Source organism: Polyodon spathula, chromosome 11 (genome assembly GCF_017654505.1).
Source record: "Polyodon spathula isolate WHYD16114869_AA chromosome 11, ASM1765450v1, whole genome shotgun sequence".
NCBI classification, from domain to species: Eukaryota; Metazoa; Chordata; class Actinopteri; order Acipenseriformes; family Polyodontidae; genus Polyodon; species Polyodon spathula.
The window spans coordinates 19,134,672-19,152,252 of NC_054544.1; the positions used below are offsets into that span (position 1 = coordinate 19,134,672).

Genomic DNA, 17,581 nt, shown 5'->3' on the forward strand with positions numbered 1-17,581 from the left:
AGTAGCAGCAGTTAGGGAGATACTTACAAGGAGGAAATGAACCGCATCTCCTCTGCAGAACACCAGCATGGGGTTAATCTCCTTCTGCACTGCCACAAAATGCCAGGCCACTAGAGGGACACTGGCAGGATCCATCTACAACAGCGCCAGGGCACAAACCAGTCAAGGGATTTCACATCCTATCTTTCGTGTACTGAATATTTTAAAACATGAGGGAACTTTGTCCCTCCTCCACATATACACGTAGACCATGGTTTGTATGCTTACATGGATTAGGGTTACCATGCATATCCGATTCACTTGTGAACAAAATACATTTGTTGTTAAAAGAGGAGAAAATGAGAGAAAAAAAGAAAGTAGAGGGCCAGAGAAAAGATAGTATAGTTATTATTGAGTTATATATGTGGTATTTCAGTGTACAAATTATTATTAGAATAATAATTGCATTTATTACAACATATACACCCTTTCTCGCTATCTGAAGATGACACCAGGTTTATGTACTATAATAAATCTTTATAGCGCCATCTGAAGTTCACAGATCATGTTTGTTACACAGAGTGAATGATTTACTAGGAATCTATTTAAAACAATGGCATTTTTAAACTTGCAATCACACAATACATTCAGGAAATGAAACAAAGCAATTACACTAGAACAATATTACAATAGAACCAAGCCATTAGGTAATGCAATATCTCTCATTCTTAACTGCTTGTTAATTTAGCCTTAGTTTATACTGACATTATAACAAAGCATGCCCAAATCACACTAACCCTGCAATCCCTGTTCTAAATGACTTTGCAAACCTTGATTATTATTTAGTGATGCCCAAATAGAAAGAAGAATGAACCATGTAATACAGTCTGATTTTGAAGAGACGATCAGGGCTCTTAATGAATGGCAATGCCTTTTATGTTAAATCAAGACGATGTGAATATTTCAATTTGGTAGCTTTCTTTGTCATACTACTTATACTCATTTTATACTCTTTATTCATGCTAAATCCACAAGGGTCATCTATTTGCTTGTGCTGTTTGATTACCATATTCCTTCGAATTTATGACTCACTTTGTAAACCATTTTCTTCTTCACAAAAATGGCCTGCGTCTTAAACAGTAGTACAGTGATGGGTGTATTTCAAAAAAATCTCCCAAATAAAGACGCGACTGCCCGAGTACACAAACAGGAATGTGACTGACTGCCTGAGAAACGACAAACAAAAACACTACTGCCCGATCTCGAATCATCCATGACATAAAGGCAGCCATTTTCAAAGAAGCCAGAGTCATTGTCTGGAAGATGTCAAGTAATATAAAGGACTCCTCCAGCTCAGAGAATGAGGACTACAAGAGATTCGTTGTTGTTACAGGCATGTTTAATTTACCAATATGCAATATGCTTTACCAATATCCCTAACAGACGAGTTTGAAGCATTTCATTGCAAACAAATGGAGTATTCCTTTGTATAAATAGCTCTATATGCGTAATTTAGGTTGTATCATTGTAAATGCATCTTTACTTGATGTTCTGTTTTGTTCTTCAGATTGAGGGTGGAAAATTTGGGCTGCATCTTAAATTCAAGGGCGTCCTAAATTTGAAGGAATACTGTAGTCGCTTTAGGTGTTTAGAGGGGATCTCTGTTTCTGATCATCAGGCGTGAAGTACTGTTTGTGGTACTTCAGCGTCTGTTCCAGGGGACATTTTTCTGCGAAACAACAATTGACAGCTAAAGCGTCTCTTGTCCTAAGTTGTAAATGGGAGGGTCTCTATTAAATACAAGGTATTTAGAGGTCTACAAATATATTTTTGCTAAATAAGGATGTATGATCTACAATAGTGTCAAAGTTCATCTTTACATTGTAAGGCAAAAAGCTGAAAAGGCTAAGGTAAGAAATGAACTGAATGACCCCAGAGCTAATACATGACGTAACTGCAAAAGTGTTTTACAAAAAACACTCAACAATGCCATCCAGTGGTTACTTTTGGAAACAACCTAGTATGAAGCCCCTTGACCAGAGACTTTATACCTTAAATCACTCAATTCTTAAGTTCATTGCCATTGATTGGCACGCAATAGAATAAGTTAGGACAAAAGAGAGGAAAGAGAGCTGTTCTTGTTTTGAAAAAAGTGTTCCTTTCTTCGCACCACACTGGACACAATACAGAGTCTTGACAAGTGATTTGCTTCGTCAGCATTGGACATCTACTCCTACTGGCCAGTTTACTACATTACAACATAACCATTAGTAAAATGCTTTGTATAGGAGATGATGGTTAGTTTTATTAATCATTTTTCATCTTTTCAGTGACTGATCTGGCTGAACCAACTGCCTGCCCACCAGGACTTATCGGCGCTTACCTTGCCATAAGGAAATGTCATCCACACTTTTAGAGATGGTTTCAATCCGATGACTAAAATCTGAAAGAAATATACTGTAAGCTTTCTATTCATGTTTAACAAATGTCTATTCTATCACTACTGAATGAAGCTGCCATCAATAGCTGGGTTTACACTTGCAGAGATGATCTGCACTGAGAATTGGAGAGATAACAAGCTTCAGGAACTTCTGTTGTTTCACATACTCTTCTTCACTCAAATTAGAAGAAAAAATAAAGAAATCCCCATTGCGTGTTAAATGTTTTTATGGAGACCGCAATTGTTACCATGCAGAAGATCGATCAGAGAACGTACAAATAATTTAACTATAAAAAGATGGCAAGTAAAAAAAGTTTCAGAATTGAAATAGTGCTAAACAAGGTTTTAAATCCAATAGTTTGCCTCTTATTAGCACTGATCCCTGCCCCCCCTTTCTTCTGTTGAAAATGTGGTTATTTGCTTTATGTTTCAATTTTGGAATTTGCAGATATTCTACTGACAGATGAAAAAGTGCTGCTGCTTCCTACTTCTAGTTCTGAGTTTGAACACAGTGCTGCAGTTTAAGAACTCACTCCCGTGGACCATGTGACCAATGGCAGTACAGGCACCAGTACAGTGTTATATTCAAAATACTTAGCAGATCATGAATTAACAAGTGGAGAAGAGGTGAGAACATGGCTTCTAAAGCATCGGTTATCACTGTATTTCAGCTTCAATGGCTTTTCTACAGTATTACTGAACACTGGGCTCTATAACGCTGTCTAACCACTACAGACAGTGATACCTTTTCTTTTAGCATTACTCCAGATTCTGTAATACAGTTTAAGTTATAAAGGCAACTGCTTTTTTGTTGTTGTTTTTTCTATATCATTTTTAACGTCAACACCGACGCCTTAGGGTTTCAGAGTTTCCAGCCCATACTCCTGCAGTCAGAGTGTACCTTTGTCAAGGAGGCCATGGCGAGCAGGCAGTACTGTGCAATGGGGTGATCTCTCAGCTCTTTCTTGGCGTGCAGAGGCTCTATGCAGCAGACTTCCCCCTTGGAGCCGCTGAACAGACACCTGGATTCACACGTCCTCATTCCCATCACCCTCCTGGGGTGAAACGAGAAAAAGAAAGCATGCCTGAGTGACAGAACCCCTAAAGGCAGGAGCTGCTGGGGGCACTGTATGACATACACAATACTGCAGGTTGTAGGTAGCTTTAAATGTAATATCATTTTTACAGTACTCTTAAATTTAGAAGACGTTTGCAATTATACCAAGCAGTCTTAAAGGAATTATTCAAATACTGTGCATTTTATAAATGTTTGGTGCTTTCTCCCGAGTCCAGGAGCTGCTCTTCAGTTCTTGTTGCCTGCCATCGGCATATCCTATATAAGTTGTATTAACCAAAGTGTCTTTATAGAAGCAAGAGCCATCTGAAGTTCAGAGATCATGTTGGTTACACAGAGTGAATTATTTACTAGGATTCTATTTAAAACAATGGCATTTTTTAACTTGCAATCACACAATACACTACATTCTGGAAATCAAACAAAGCAATTACACTAGAACAATATTACAATAGAACCAAGCCATTAAGTAATGCAATATCTCTTACTCTTAACTGCTTGTTAATTTAGCCTTAGTTTATACTGACATTTTAACAAAGCATGCCCAATCACACTAACCCTGCAATTCCTGTTCTGAACGACTTTGCAAACCTCTATTATTATTTAGCGATGCCCTAATAGAAAGAAGAATGAACCATGCAATAGTCTGATTTTGAAGAGATGATCAGGGCTCTTAATGAATGGCGATGCCTTTTATGTTAAATCAGTTCTTGTTGCCTGCCATCGGCATATCCTATATAAGTTGTATTAACCAAAGTGTCTTTATAAAAGGAAGAGCCAGCACCAAAGCCAATTTCCCTTTGATTTGCTGAAATTACACTGCTGTGCACTAGATGGGTATGGTCCTTACTTCTATAGACACACTTGGGCTGATCTAGCCTACACAGCATAGCAAAAATGTATTCCAAAATTTACCAAAACTTAAGATACGCAATGTTTGTAAAACTGCAGTAAGACCCATTAAACATCAGAGGTAAGGGAATGACGTGCACTGTATAAAAAAAGGCAACCTTAGTCCATTAACAGGTTAGTAGCGTCCAGCACATACAACATGCTGGCCTTGGAACAGCAAATAAGAGCAACCCTGCTATAGCTTGAACAGGTTACCAATGATAAGCAGGCATCCCACAAGGCCCTGTGCGATGGGGCTCTGTCTAGGACAGTGCTGTTGTTTTTTAACAATTGCTATTTATTTCCTTATTTTAAAGTTATACAATGAGAATTCAATATAAACACATTTCCATTAAAAATAGTTACACTGTAGAGCAGGGGTCTCCGACCCTGGTCCTGGAGCGCCCCAAATCCTCAGGTTTAGGTGATAGCTAATATGTGCAGATATTCAGAGATGTGTGAAGGACACACAGGTAATGCAGAGTTACAACGCTGCCCCCTGCTGCACACATTCCAATCAATTTACTACCTGCATGGACACCTGACCCACAATTATGAAAGTATTATGAAGAGCAATTAGAAAAAAAAAAAAACACTTCATTGTCAGAACTATTGTGCCTGTTCCAAGGTCACTGCTACAGAAAAATTATTTTAGAAATAGCAACATTGTCACTACTGCTTCCCTATTTCTGCCCTCTGAATGTGTCTTTTTCACACCTAGTGGCACCATCCTCTGAACTTAGCTTGCACAGGTGTGATACATTTATAAAGCGTTACATTAGCAAGCCTATTAAAATCTCCCACCACCTAACCATGGAAAACCTGATTAAATAAATAGTTCAGAAAATTCACATTTGTAATGTTGCCAATATGAATGTAATAACATCTGACCTGGTCACAAGTTCATTTTAAGACAATATTATACCAGCTAGCCAGACTGAATGCTCTGGGTGCACATGCTGTTCCAGACCCTTAGAGAATTACAGGGTAGTATCTGAACAGGCTCAACTTTTTCATTTTTTTGGAAATCAAGACCATTTCAGCATGTTTTGTTGTATATAAACCATATGCAAGGTCTTACCTGAAGGCGAGCTCGAACACAGATCCTCCGCTGTCGTTGCAAATAGCTAGTGTTGGGTCATCAGTAAACTAAACAATATGAAGAGCCACAGTTAGCTGACAGTCACACAGAGTATTTGGTGCTCAGTACTGAGTCTCTAAGTGTTTTTCAGGTTGTTGGACCAGAGCAACCATGGTTTTTCACCCCAATTCAGAAACGTTCAATTGTGTTCCTAGATGCCAGTGGGTCTCCTCCAATCCCACAGCAATGCAATCACCCCTTTACATCAAAGAGTTTGACTGTGGATATCAGCAAGATACCGGCCCCTGGAAGACCATCCTTGCTAGCGTCCACTCAAGAATACCGGGAGCCTGCCCAGAAGGAGCTGCATCACTCCTTGTAGGACCTCCAGGTAAAATTGGCAACTTGGCACAGCCAGGATGTAAACTTGCACTCCCCTGACACACCCTCACAACACATAGTCATTCCTTTACCAGGGGAGCCACAAGGGGATCCCAAAAATCATTCCAAGTTAGTAACTGTAAAAAGATACCACGGTGTTGCAATTATCAGACAGATTAAAAAGATCAGCCGATGTGAATTGACTTGACTAACTATATATTGCATCAATCTGTTCTCCTAGGAGTGAAGGATACAGAAGCAAGGCATTGCTGGGTTTGTGTTGCAGTGACAGTCACCTAACAACGCAGTGGTAAAAGACTAGGGATAGGTAGTTAGTGTTACCTTGATGTGCAGAATAGCTGTTCCAGGAGGGTGGGCGTCTGTTATGGTTCGTAGCAGCTTCCCATTCGCCAGATCCCACATTGTGATCTTGATACAAATAAAATACTATTTAGGACATAGTCTCACTATTGAAGACATGAGTGTAAATACTGTCAAACAATGCACCAACTGAAGAGGACTGAAGATAAAACAGGCTATTTATTGTCAAGTAAATCCCCTAACTTCACCTAAGTAGTGTAATAGAAATGTTATAGGAAATAGAATTGGCTCGACATAGAAAAGTACTGGCATCTCGCAGTCCTACAACCTTGCTCGCATAACCTTGTATGCTTTGCTTAAGATAAAGTTTTGCCTACACTGCAGCTGCAGCTGTGAGACAATGGATAGGATGAGCCAGACATGTCTCTTTGCACATACACACAAAACAGCCATTCTGTTATTTGCTTGCTTAGCTATATGCCACGTATGCATAGTTATAAATTGTTTCCCTTATATGCTAATATCTGAATCAGCATTGGCTAACCCTCTGCCTTACTGACAGTTTTAAGGTATATAAGAAACTGATCCAACTCTGTATGTTGGAACACTACTCGATGATTATCTAGCACCCTGTGTGTTGAGAGTGTTCTCAGTTTGCAAACTTAAGAAATAAAGGCCTGTGTGTTTGGAACTTGCAGTCTCTCTTCCTTTTATTAGAATTTCCACGACAGTAGCCAAGCTACTGAACCCAGGGGCAACAGCTCATCCTGACTGGTCTCTGACTGGTCTGATGCCTGTAGGGTTCACTGCGACATGATGAGGCAAACCACCTCCCAACTCCCTTCCCCATCGGAGTGCAAAATCCCCCTCTGGGTCCCCAGCAGACAGGGTTTTGAACCTGCAAGCTCCCAAATGCACGATTCCCCCTGCACTTCACACAGAAATGCCTTAAACTACTCGCCATTACCAATACAGTCTCTTTGCTTTCCTTTTCATTACCTGGCCTTTAGCAAAGCCGCAGAGCAGCCTGGTGCAGTCGTTGTTGATGCTGAGCGCGGACACGGCCCCGTACTGAGCTCCTACCGCCGTGCTGCCCAGACACAGACGGAGGGCCTGGTTCGGATCTGAGAGACAGGAGAAGCAGGTGAGCCCACAGCACTTTGAAGAGAATGCACAGTAATATACACCTCGGGGGGGGGGGGGGATTAATCAGCTCAGTGCCATTCTTCCCATTCATTACATTTGGTTTTTTAAATAAAAGAAGCTTCACAACACATTACTAATGTTTTTTTTTTTTTTAGTTTAATATCTGCTGTGAAGCCAGTTTCACCCACTGAACCCACACAGATGTTACAAAGCAACTGAACCATGGAAGTCTCCCCCTGGACTCAAGAGGCAAACCATCCCCAGATGACTGCCTCCCTAAACCCACAGAAGCGTAAAGGCTAAGGCAGTCCTCCCAGCAAGACCGATGAATCAGTGCGCGTTCAAACACATTTATCCAGGCATTTACACCAAAATACAATTCCCCAATGTGTGAAAAGAATCTGCTAATCTTATAAAACTAGGAACAGACAACTCAGGCACACTTCTGAGTCATTAACATAACACTAAGTTGCATTGTACCAGTTTTATAACATTCATATCTTTAACAATAAATGGTGCCAACTGAATTTTGGTAAAAAGTCCTTCATAAAGCTTGCTTTTTACTTCAGTGGCTGAAATAACATTATTAATCGTTCAATTAACAACAGAGATATTTAAATGGATACAGCAAGAGTATATACTGATTATATATGAACTGCTTTAATTAGTTATTCTAACAGTTTAGACTGCACTCCAGTGTTAGGACAGTGTGCCAGTTCAACTAATTAGTAATCACTGAATCAGTCTAGGCAAGTTTCATGTGTCAGTATTAGCAATGGACAAGAAAAATGAATATAGTGCAGCAAGCAGACAAGAGGTATTAATACTTAATCTATGAGACTAAACCTTGAGAGTCATATCACTGTTGAATCCAACGATTGTAAAACTGTAAGATAATAAAAAAAAAATGTAACTATGCCCTGTGTTCTAAAGCACAGCATAGTGAAATAGCAGGCATGCTACTGTACCTTTTCCTGATAGGTCCACAACATCCATGGGAATGCAAAAAAACAAAAAGTCATTCCATAACACAGTTTAAACACTTTCAATGACTTATAGTTATCATGCCATAGCTTTAAAAATACACATTTATTAAGAATGTTACTCCAGCATACTACACTTGTTTCTAAAAGACATTCAAGATTTTTAAAAGGGCTTTAGTAAGCAAAAAAAAAAACCCTCTTTGTTAACAAAGTTACCAGTCATCTTTCCAGTGCAACTTACCAAACACCAGTGCAAGTCCGTGCGATGTCCCCACAGCTATAACACTGGACACAGTCTGGCAATTACACAGAAAGAAAGACATCTTACTTGGTGCACAAATGTCACATCCCATTAAAAATATAGTTAATATCCCATTATGATGATTCAATGGACCATATTTTCTTTAATTAGCAACTATTTTCTGACAGCTGTTAATTTTACAAAACTAGAACCAAATAACTAAGTTACATATTTCACATCTTCTTAAGCAATCTCAATGTGATTTGCTTCTCACTTTGTAAAATTAATATGACTTTTTTCTCCTTCCAAAAAAATATGAGTTAAATAAAGAATGGAAAAAAGGGTTTGAAACCATGGCTCATTGTGGCTGGTGGCACCTGTGGCTAATTAACTAGCCACTAACGGACTTCACTCTGCCCCAGGTTACGATAGCAGCGACGCCAGTTCATACTGCAGGGCAGTAGCTCTATAGTCGTGCAACTGTCTGGCCATCCAAGACTGTCCACAGTTGAATTTTTCTCAATTTGTCAGCCTTTGCCCAGGACTGATTCGGTCAGGGAGGGCACAAGGGATGCGACTGCATCCGGGCCCAGCCTCTGCTGGGGCTCATACCAAAGATTTTCTAGAATATCTTTGCCCATGCCTATTATTATTATTTTTTTTTTTCGAAGTCCATTACCGAAAAACAAAAAATGTTCTCCTGGTGGTTCAAAAATAAACCGTGGCAAAGTTGTACTGTCAGTCAAAACACATTATCAAATCAGAGCTATGTAGGCGGGACTCAGCGTGAAACTTTATAATCGGTCAGTGTCAATTAAAAAACAACAGACTGTTCCACATCAGAACACAAGTCGGGTTGTTCAAAACGAAAAGAGCAGAAGACAGCTAGAAATTTCCCAAAAAGAAGGAGAAAATGCTAAAAAAAAAAAAAAAAACTTCAGGCTCTTGCACCAGGGCCCAGTGGATCCTAGCACCAGCCCTGGATTCAATCTCAATGGCTGAGGGTGTTCAGGTCAGGACTGAGGTGTGGTCTCAGAGCTACAATCACATTACTTACTACTGCAGTAGGCAAACCAGCATCCACTTTATCCTGTATAATATAAAGAAAATGTTTTAATGGTTAGGAGTTTGTGCATTTAGCCAGTGCTATTGTCACAGTTCATCTAGTAAATTAAATAACTTTTTTTTTTTAACAAACTAATAAAAATTAAATTGGAAATGACTGTTTTTGTAAACATAAATGAAGCATTCCCAGTGGCAGTGTCAAATATAAGAAACACTGAGCAGTGGTAGGGAAGTAGAAATATCCAATAATCTAAGTATGCAAATGAAATGCTTCAAACAAATGTGGGTACAAAAGGATATGTTTTTATTGGACAACAACCAAAACTTTAGAATCATGGAGTACAGCTGTGTATCAAACATAAAGCCAGTATCTCAAAACAGTTGCTCATCCAAAACAGTTTCACATTGAAAATCTGAATTTGATATCTCAAAACGGTTTATTAAAATAATCAAATAAATAAGTACAACAAAATGAAAGCTCACATATACACAATCTTCAATGCTGTACTGGACTGGGTGCTGCTTTGATACTCACCGCTGCAGATACAATCTGCGCAGAGATTCCTTTCAGGACGCTGTGCCGGAGGACTGAACCATGGACTGTGGAGCTGCTCTCTGCAAACCTCTTTCTTCTGAAATACAGGAGGGCACAGTTACTGTATCAAGAGGGAATCAAACACAAGCTCATCTAATGTGTGACCTCTTTAGCGTGAGCAAGGAGTAAAGACAGCAGGCACCTTATACAAGAGTCAGAACCATGTGACTGCATACAAGACCCATAGCAGTTAGCAATATGGCCAACAAACAATTTGAAGCAAAGATTTGATTATCATATGTGTCCACCCAGACTGCAATCGGGTCGTCAAGAACCATTGTGCAGTGTATAATGAAAGGAATACCAGAAATGAATGACAGTGTGGTGACTTGATATGGGGATGACTGTGGCTGCAGAGGACTAAGCCACAGTGTGAACAGAAAACAAGCAGAGGTGTGTCTTATTATAAACTCATAGTAAAACCTGGCACGGATGAAACTGCTATGCAATCACAGTACTATTTCTGTCCCTGGACATACTAATAAACAACCAACAAATAAAGCACTATTTATGCAGTCAGACACCCCACCTTTGATGAACAATAAAGCCAATGCTAGACAAGTGTTTTGACCTTTTCATATGTGTCCGGTCTCCGCTGTCCGAGCTGGCTAGGGAGGAGGTCTCACAGGAGTGTGTGTCGAGGCTCTCTGTGTTCAAAAGGGACGTGTCCTCCAGAACATAGGGCTCATCTTCATCTTCAGGCTGGAAAAAAGGTGCAGGTGGGGGTGCCTCTTAAGATCAGGGTTATTCCAGGGATATAGTAAGTAATATCTAACCATGATACATTTCAACAGCAGTAGGGTCATTCCAGCTCAAATGGACCAAAGGGATTTGTTCGACCACTCACAATAGTATTTGTTCTGCTGGAAAGCCCAACCTTGAAACGTCACAAACATTACGTGTTTTGGACAGCCATCACCCAGATGGAGAAAAATCAGGTCAAAAGTCATCAGAGTGGGAATTTTGACCACCTTCAGACACCAAGTGAGGCCCAAATTACACATTTCTTCTTTTGCATGCAAACAACACCGACCCTGGAACTCATTTCTCCCTTGCACGTGGTTAAGCCACAAACTGAAGCAGTTCCGTCCAAGAATGTGGTCAGCTTGCGATGGAATGATCCAATAGCTATGATTCACAAGATTACTGAAGAAATGAGTTTATGCAGCTCTTACTGTCTCACCTCGTTAAGAATACTTTCCAGAGTGGGCGGGGTATCTACTTGGGGAATATCAAACTCCTTGTCATCAATCTGGAATGAAATGAAAGTACTGTCAGCTTCGTGTCTGCAGCTAAAACAGCAATGCAAACAAACTGGTAAGCCATCAATGTCTGGTTTCTGATGAATCACATTGCACATGACGCTAGACTTTGGAAGAATATGGCGAATCATATTTTAATGTAAAATTAAACTAGATAACAGGACTGAGTCTGCAGATTTAATTAAAATGAAATATTACCTGTTTAGACTGTACGTGCAGATCTCTTGATCTGCCCTTTCTACTAACCACCTTACTGGATTCTCAGCTGATACACTATATCCTTGCACTATTATTATGTCATTGTAGATACAAATTGTATTAACCCTAACCTGTTACATCGTATCTCATTTTGTATTGCAGTAGTATCTACACTTACTGTGAACGACGCTGTATTTAAATATTGTTTTTTCACTGTAACATTGTATTGCCCTGTAACACCTGTAACTCGCCTTGGATAAAGGCGTCTGTCAACAATCAAATAATATTTTCAGATCGTTGAATGTTGTTCTGCCAGCGTTCTCAAGATGTTTAGTGCAAACAAAACAGCAGTTGCAGTCGTTCTTGTCCCTGTATCTGCCCTTGGTATTCTGAACGTACTCCACACCCACCCACACCCACACACACACACCCACACCCACACACACACACACACACACACACACACACACACACACACACACACCTGCACTTGTTCGACAGTCAAGAAACAATTTAAATATTCTGAGCTGTACTCTCACCGCGTCAATGTCCGTAAGATTGAGTTGAGAAGAAGCAGACACTAGGCTGCGTGTTTCTGGTGACTCCGACATCTCCATGACGTAAGAAAAAGAACATTTATATTAAATAAATAAATACGTGCAAATGGTTTTTGTTTTGCCACAAAAACAATCGCACATCCTGATATGTAACTCGGATGTGACGAAATGACTGCAAAATTCAAGTCCAATCAGGAACTAGCCTGGAATGGACAGACATTAGAAATGGGTAACAATTTTTTGTGTAACATGTCCCTCCCACTCGGGGAAGAGCAGTGCTGGTTTTATGGCCATTTTCACTTTCCAAGCCCTTTGTAAAAGAGGAAGTGTCAGATGAAGTGAAACGGTATAAACATAATTGCTTACCAGGGTAACTACCTTCTGATCACGTTGTTGCCTGTCCAGTTTGTTTGCATTGTCTACGGGTAGTTTCCTGCCACACACGTTCAAATGAAAGGCACATGCAAACTATCCAAAATGCCTTTTCTTTTTATATATTGTTTTGATGGATGGATTTTTTTTAAATGTTGTCTTTAACCAGTCGAAATGTTTCACTTAAAATCTAACACTCTTCGGGGAGTCTAGTTTTTTGCACTCCTGAACATGTTTCGGTGTAAATCTTTCCAAGTACACTTTATTTACCTTGAACTTTTTTTGTCACGTGAATCTAGTCACATGGTTTAAATGCCTGGTAAGAAGATACGCCAATGTCAAGGAAAACCATTGAAACTCAATCAAAGTTGCAAACAAACAGGAATACAGCACAAGTGATTTTACCATTTAGGTAAGACTAATTTATATCTTAAAAACGCTTAATTGTAAACAAATAAAGTGGATATCTGTATTTTAATTGCTGTCACAAAAAGATAGCTCAATGTAATGTATTCGTATAGACATGAATGATGTGTATCACAATAATGCCCCAGTAAGAACGGTGTGTGAAGCTACCTGTAATTCATCGCTGCGAAAAGAAAGTCATGTTTTAAATGACCAGAAAAAATACCATCATTAACGTGTATTTTTTGGTATTAATGAGTTTACGTTTTTTTTTTCATCCATTATTTTATAATGTTTTCAATAGGTGTCTCTACCATGGCTGGGAAGAAAAAGAAATATCACTTCATGTAAGTTAGACAGTACAACACATCAACGCGGAAGAAAAACTCAAGAGCACAATGCAGTGCAGTGTTGCACACGTTTATATAGCAGAATGTGGTACATTGCATGTGGCGAATATTTCTTTTTATTTTTATTTAACCTTAAATATTGTTTTCTGATTTCACAATGTCCAGTACAGTAAACAATTTTCATGCACCTATAAACAAACATTGATCGTTAAAGTCAGGATAGGTGTACTCTTTTTCTGGTAGGTGTTCCTATTTATAACATTGAAATAACACCATTATAGATGTTGTGTCGATTTATACAGAAACAAAAATATTGATGGTGTCGTGGGCTGTTTTTTTTTTTTTTTTTTTTAGTCAATGTTTACCATGTTACTTTTGCAAGGTCATTTTGCAGTTTTACTGTGCTTATACTGTGGATTTACCACAGTTTGCAATGTTTGTTTAAAATGCTTTACTATGCCTATCTAGGCATGCTTTACCATGTTTTCACTATTGGTTCATTACATGTTGCTATGCGTTTACTATGGGGTGTACATTGCAATATGTTTTGCACATTATGTGGATGAAGCTTTCTTATATTCCATGTTTTATTTGGTAGTTTATACCAATAAAAGAAAAGGCAGATTTAATGTAAAGATCCTAAATCCTCCAAAAGAAATGTGGCACTTGCTGTGGCACTGGATCTGTATAACGCATGCAGTTTTGTTGAATGCTATTGAATGTGTTGGGTGAAGTTTTATAAAATGCTACAAGTCCCATGCCTGCAGCCTTCCTAACACTGCTCTGCTCCTGTCTCGTCTTCTCTCCGCTCTTGACAGTGGTGGACGTGTACCAGCAATGGTGTTGGCCCTGCAGAGCTGTCATCAGTCTCTTCAGGAAAATTCAAAATGAACTGGGGGATGACCTTTTACACTTCGCTACAGTAAGATGAAAAACTCTATGTGGTATTTCTTGCATCCAGTATTACAATATTCAAAGTTTACCAAGCTTTACCACATGAGTTGGTTTAAGACATTCTTTTTCAAAGTCAGTTTTGCGAATAAAATACAGTTTGATATTCTGTAGTTGCTGTTGGCAGTTGACCTTGTTTTGATATGTTCTCATACATAAAGCACTTAAATGTGCTCTTTTATTTAGGCTGAAACTGATGGCACTGATTCCCTAGAACGATATTGTGGAAAGTGTGAACCCCCCTTTCTGTTTTATTAGTGTAAGTATAATCATACTAGGTTTTTTCTAGCTTTTAAAGGTGTATTGCTGTATAGCTTGGTGAAAGAATAACAGTGTAGTAGAAAAGTAAAGTACTATAATAACCATGTATAGCTATGGTAAGGCATAGTAAATGTGTGGCATAAGCATGGTAAAAAAGAATGGAGACAAGAATGGTAAAGTGGGAGGATAACTACGCTGAGAGTAACCTGAAAACAGCTGTAGCATTAACCTTACGTTTCTTATGTTATAATCACACATTATGAATAATTATATTATTGTAATAATATAATTACAAATATAATGCTCAGGAACCACAATTAAAGAAATGCAATTCTCTTACGTTGCTAAATAGACTGAGGAGATGCAGTAAAAGCAAAAAATAAGCTTCACTTTAAAGTATTGATTCATTCATATGGTTTAACAATTATAATGTAGTTTTAATGCTGTCTTTTGAAAATAGTGGTATATTAAGTGGTTCTGAAACATTGCATATTTATTGTTTAAAAACTCTCCCTCACCATAACAGAAAGTAACACAATTTACAGTAAGAAAACAGTCCAGATTGAAGTGGTTGCAGGCCATTGTTGCCATTCTGTGTGTAGACCACCTTTCTCCTAACAGCTCCATCTACTGTACTATACTAGCCTACTTGCCTTGCCACTGTTAACACTGTTGGCATGAAACACAAACACATCAAGTGTGCCCAGTCTAACTAATAAAATATTCTAGACTGAAAACATTTCTTCACCATTTTCATTGTTGCTGTCAAGCTCTTAAACAGACATTGGATTGAGAGGACCTCAACTGACTTTCAGCTCTCCCGTGTTGTTGTGGGGAGTTTCTGTGATTTGAAGGAATATTGACTGGACATTCTTCTAAATTAGTGAGAAAAACAGGAGTTAAAAAAAAAAATGATGGAACACAATGGAGTGGCAGGCAGTGAGATTGTCTGGTCAGAAGGAGAGAGGTTACTGTATATGCATTGCGGCAGTGTTTCAAGGTGTTGTAACCTGCGAGTGATTGCAGGGAGGTGACCTGGTGGCTGTAGTGTGAGGGAAAACAGTCCTGGAGCAGCTGACAGTGGAGAAGAAATTGCTGGAGCAGGGCACCGAGTGGTGAGTTACACTAAAAACACACAGCACCTCCTCGATCAGTGCCTACAGAAACAGGAAATGTCCAAATGTAGACAACATTACCACTATTGATACTTTTAACTTGTTTTTAGTAAAGGTTAAAGTAAAATATTTGGTGATCCAGTGCATGTTTGACAGAAAAAAAAGCTTTACATTAAAATGTATATCTAAAACTGTACTTTGTCATGTTATAGGATTTGGAATCCCAATGAGAGATTCCACTTGTCATATAAAATAAAAATAAACAGTGCACACACATACTGAGGGTCCTCATAATCCCAAAGCACATTCATCAAGCACATTCAAGGTTAGTTAATCAGGGTTACTCAAATGCAATCAGAAAGTGCAGGCAAGGCAGTTATTGTGTTCACCGTGTACAGTGTGACACACATATAGACAGACATGATCAGTGCATAAGGGATCACCTTTTGAATGAGGATCTTAAAATTGGCCAGCCAGCAGACCCTAACCCCTTTATTGGTCTCTTCCAAACTAGATGAAATCCTAGAGCAGGTGCAGGAAGAAGGTTTCATGATATCCCAAATGAAGGAGACGGTCCTGTCCTGGGAGATGGCCGAAGAGTTCTACAACCAGCACAGAGGCAAGCCCTTCTTCATCCAGCTGGTTAATTACATGTGTCGATGAGTTATGGGAGGTCTGATCAAACAACATGGTCTTGTGGGTCAGAATGTGGCTAAATCAAAAGTACAACCACTTTTTGGCAGTAAAATCTAGTAAGAATGAGTTAAAGATCTTCTCATCAGCAAACAGGATTTTATTTTTTCCTGTTTTTAATGTATTCATTAGCTGTTAATCAGCTTTGCCAAACCATTGCCCTGACCCATATGACAATTAAGTCTCAAGATTAAGCATTTTGTAAATCAGAAATGCAGATGAACCCGCTTTATAGCATGATTGCCGTGCTGGCACAATCCGTGACATAAAGCAGGTCATTATATAAACCAGGTTTCGCGTTTGCCTATGACAGCACATTATGAGTGCGAGAAAAAAAGAAAGAAAAAACTAAGGGTGAATTAAAGAGCAGTGTTTTAGTACTGTACACTGAGTCTTTCTTTACATTTAAACAAATGCATATAGTTTGCTACAGGACAAATACGTTTTGTATCATTAACTGGAACGAAACAGTTTGTGTCATTATCTAAAAGTCATGAATTTTCGACTGATGAGAGCTATCATTTAGGCATTGCACTTTGTATTTTTCTGTGAATAAGACTGACTGTTAAAGAAAAATTTGGTGACGTTAGTGTTTTGGAACTGAACTGTATCCCACTAAGACCGCCCACGCAGCATCTGCCAGGCTGCACAAAATGTCAAGATGATTATTGGTTGTTAGTTGCTTTGTTAAATTAATTCTATCCTGTGGTTACCTGGTAAAGCCCGGCCATTCAGCATTTGACAGGCTGCACAAAACGTGACAATAAGTGGCTTTGTGAGATGATATTAAGAGAGGTCATGGATTATGAAAAATAATGTGATAATAAACGAAGCATGATATTAAGCAAGGTGATATAAAACAGGTGACTTTCAAAACCATCTATGATTACCAAAGCGGTAAAATCAGTACTATCATCCATAACAACTTCAATTAAATGACAAATATTTCAGCTGGACATCTTTTTCAATGTCTTTTGAAACTCTTACCATTGAATTTTTAAGTTTCTTTTAGTATTTCTAAAATCAGTACCAGAAAAAAAAAAGAAACCTGGTTTCAATTATTTTCTTTCAGGCCTAGAACCGGAACTTGACAGGGTGCATTACTTAGAAGCTCTTAGAGAAGGTAAGTGTGGTTATTTAAAAACCTTATCGTAGTGCCTTATTGTAAACTAGCAGTTTTGCGAATGTTGAGTTGGCACGCCTATGCCTACAAGTATAG

General features: G+C 38.8%; 1 protein-coding gene and 1 long non-coding RNA gene across 5 annotated transcripts in view; one reads left to right on the plus strand and one right to left on the minus strand.

The window, feature by feature from the left end:
• Nucleotides 1-12,374, minus strand: part of vps8 (VPS8 subunit of CORVET complex) — a 142,698-nt gene extending 130,324 nt beyond the window's left edge. For 3 of the 4 annotated variants that reach the window (XM_041263335.1, XM_041263332.1, XM_041263336.1), the window contains exons 1-13: nucleotides 12,198-12,374; nucleotides 11,382-11,450; nucleotides 10,770-10,900; nucleotides 10,139-10,235; nucleotides 9,596-9,628; nucleotides 8,539-8,593; nucleotides 8,283-8,288; nucleotides 7,168-7,292; nucleotides 6,190-6,276; nucleotides 5,467-5,534; nucleotides 3,321-3,474; nucleotides 2,363-2,422; nucleotides 28-135 (exon numbers count right to left, since the gene is read on the minus strand). In XM_041263335.1, the coding sequence (XP_041119269.1) occupies nucleotides 28-135; nucleotides 2,363-2,422; nucleotides 3,321-3,474; nucleotides 5,467-5,534; nucleotides 6,190-6,276; nucleotides 7,168-7,292; nucleotides 8,283-8,288; nucleotides 8,539-8,593; nucleotides 9,596-9,628; nucleotides 10,139-10,235; nucleotides 10,770-10,900; nucleotides 11,382-11,450; nucleotides 12,198-12,275 (1,071 nt within the window). In that variant the 5' untranslated portion in view covers nucleotides 12,276-12,374. The remainder of the gene's footprint in view (nucleotides 1-27; nucleotides 136-2,362; nucleotides 2,423-3,320; nucleotides 3,475-5,466; nucleotides 5,535-6,189; nucleotides 6,277-7,167; nucleotides 7,293-8,282; nucleotides 8,289-8,538; nucleotides 8,594-9,595; nucleotides 9,629-10,138; nucleotides 10,236-10,769; nucleotides 10,901-11,381; nucleotides 11,451-12,197) is intronic. The other variant, XM_041263333.1, reaches the window with a different exon arrangement.
• A 525-nt stretch (nucleotides 12,375-12,899) lies between these two features.
• On the plus strand, nucleotides 12,900-16,284 carry LOC121323615. Its single transcript, XR_005951150.1, has 6 exons — nucleotides 12,900-12,999; nucleotides 13,297-13,339; nucleotides 14,161-14,264; nucleotides 14,480-14,552; nucleotides 15,581-15,669; nucleotides 16,184-16,284. It is a non-coding gene; the product is annotated as an uncharacterized LOC121323615 (long non-coding RNA).
• The last annotated feature ends 1,297 nt before the right edge of the window (nucleotides 16,285-17,581 follow it).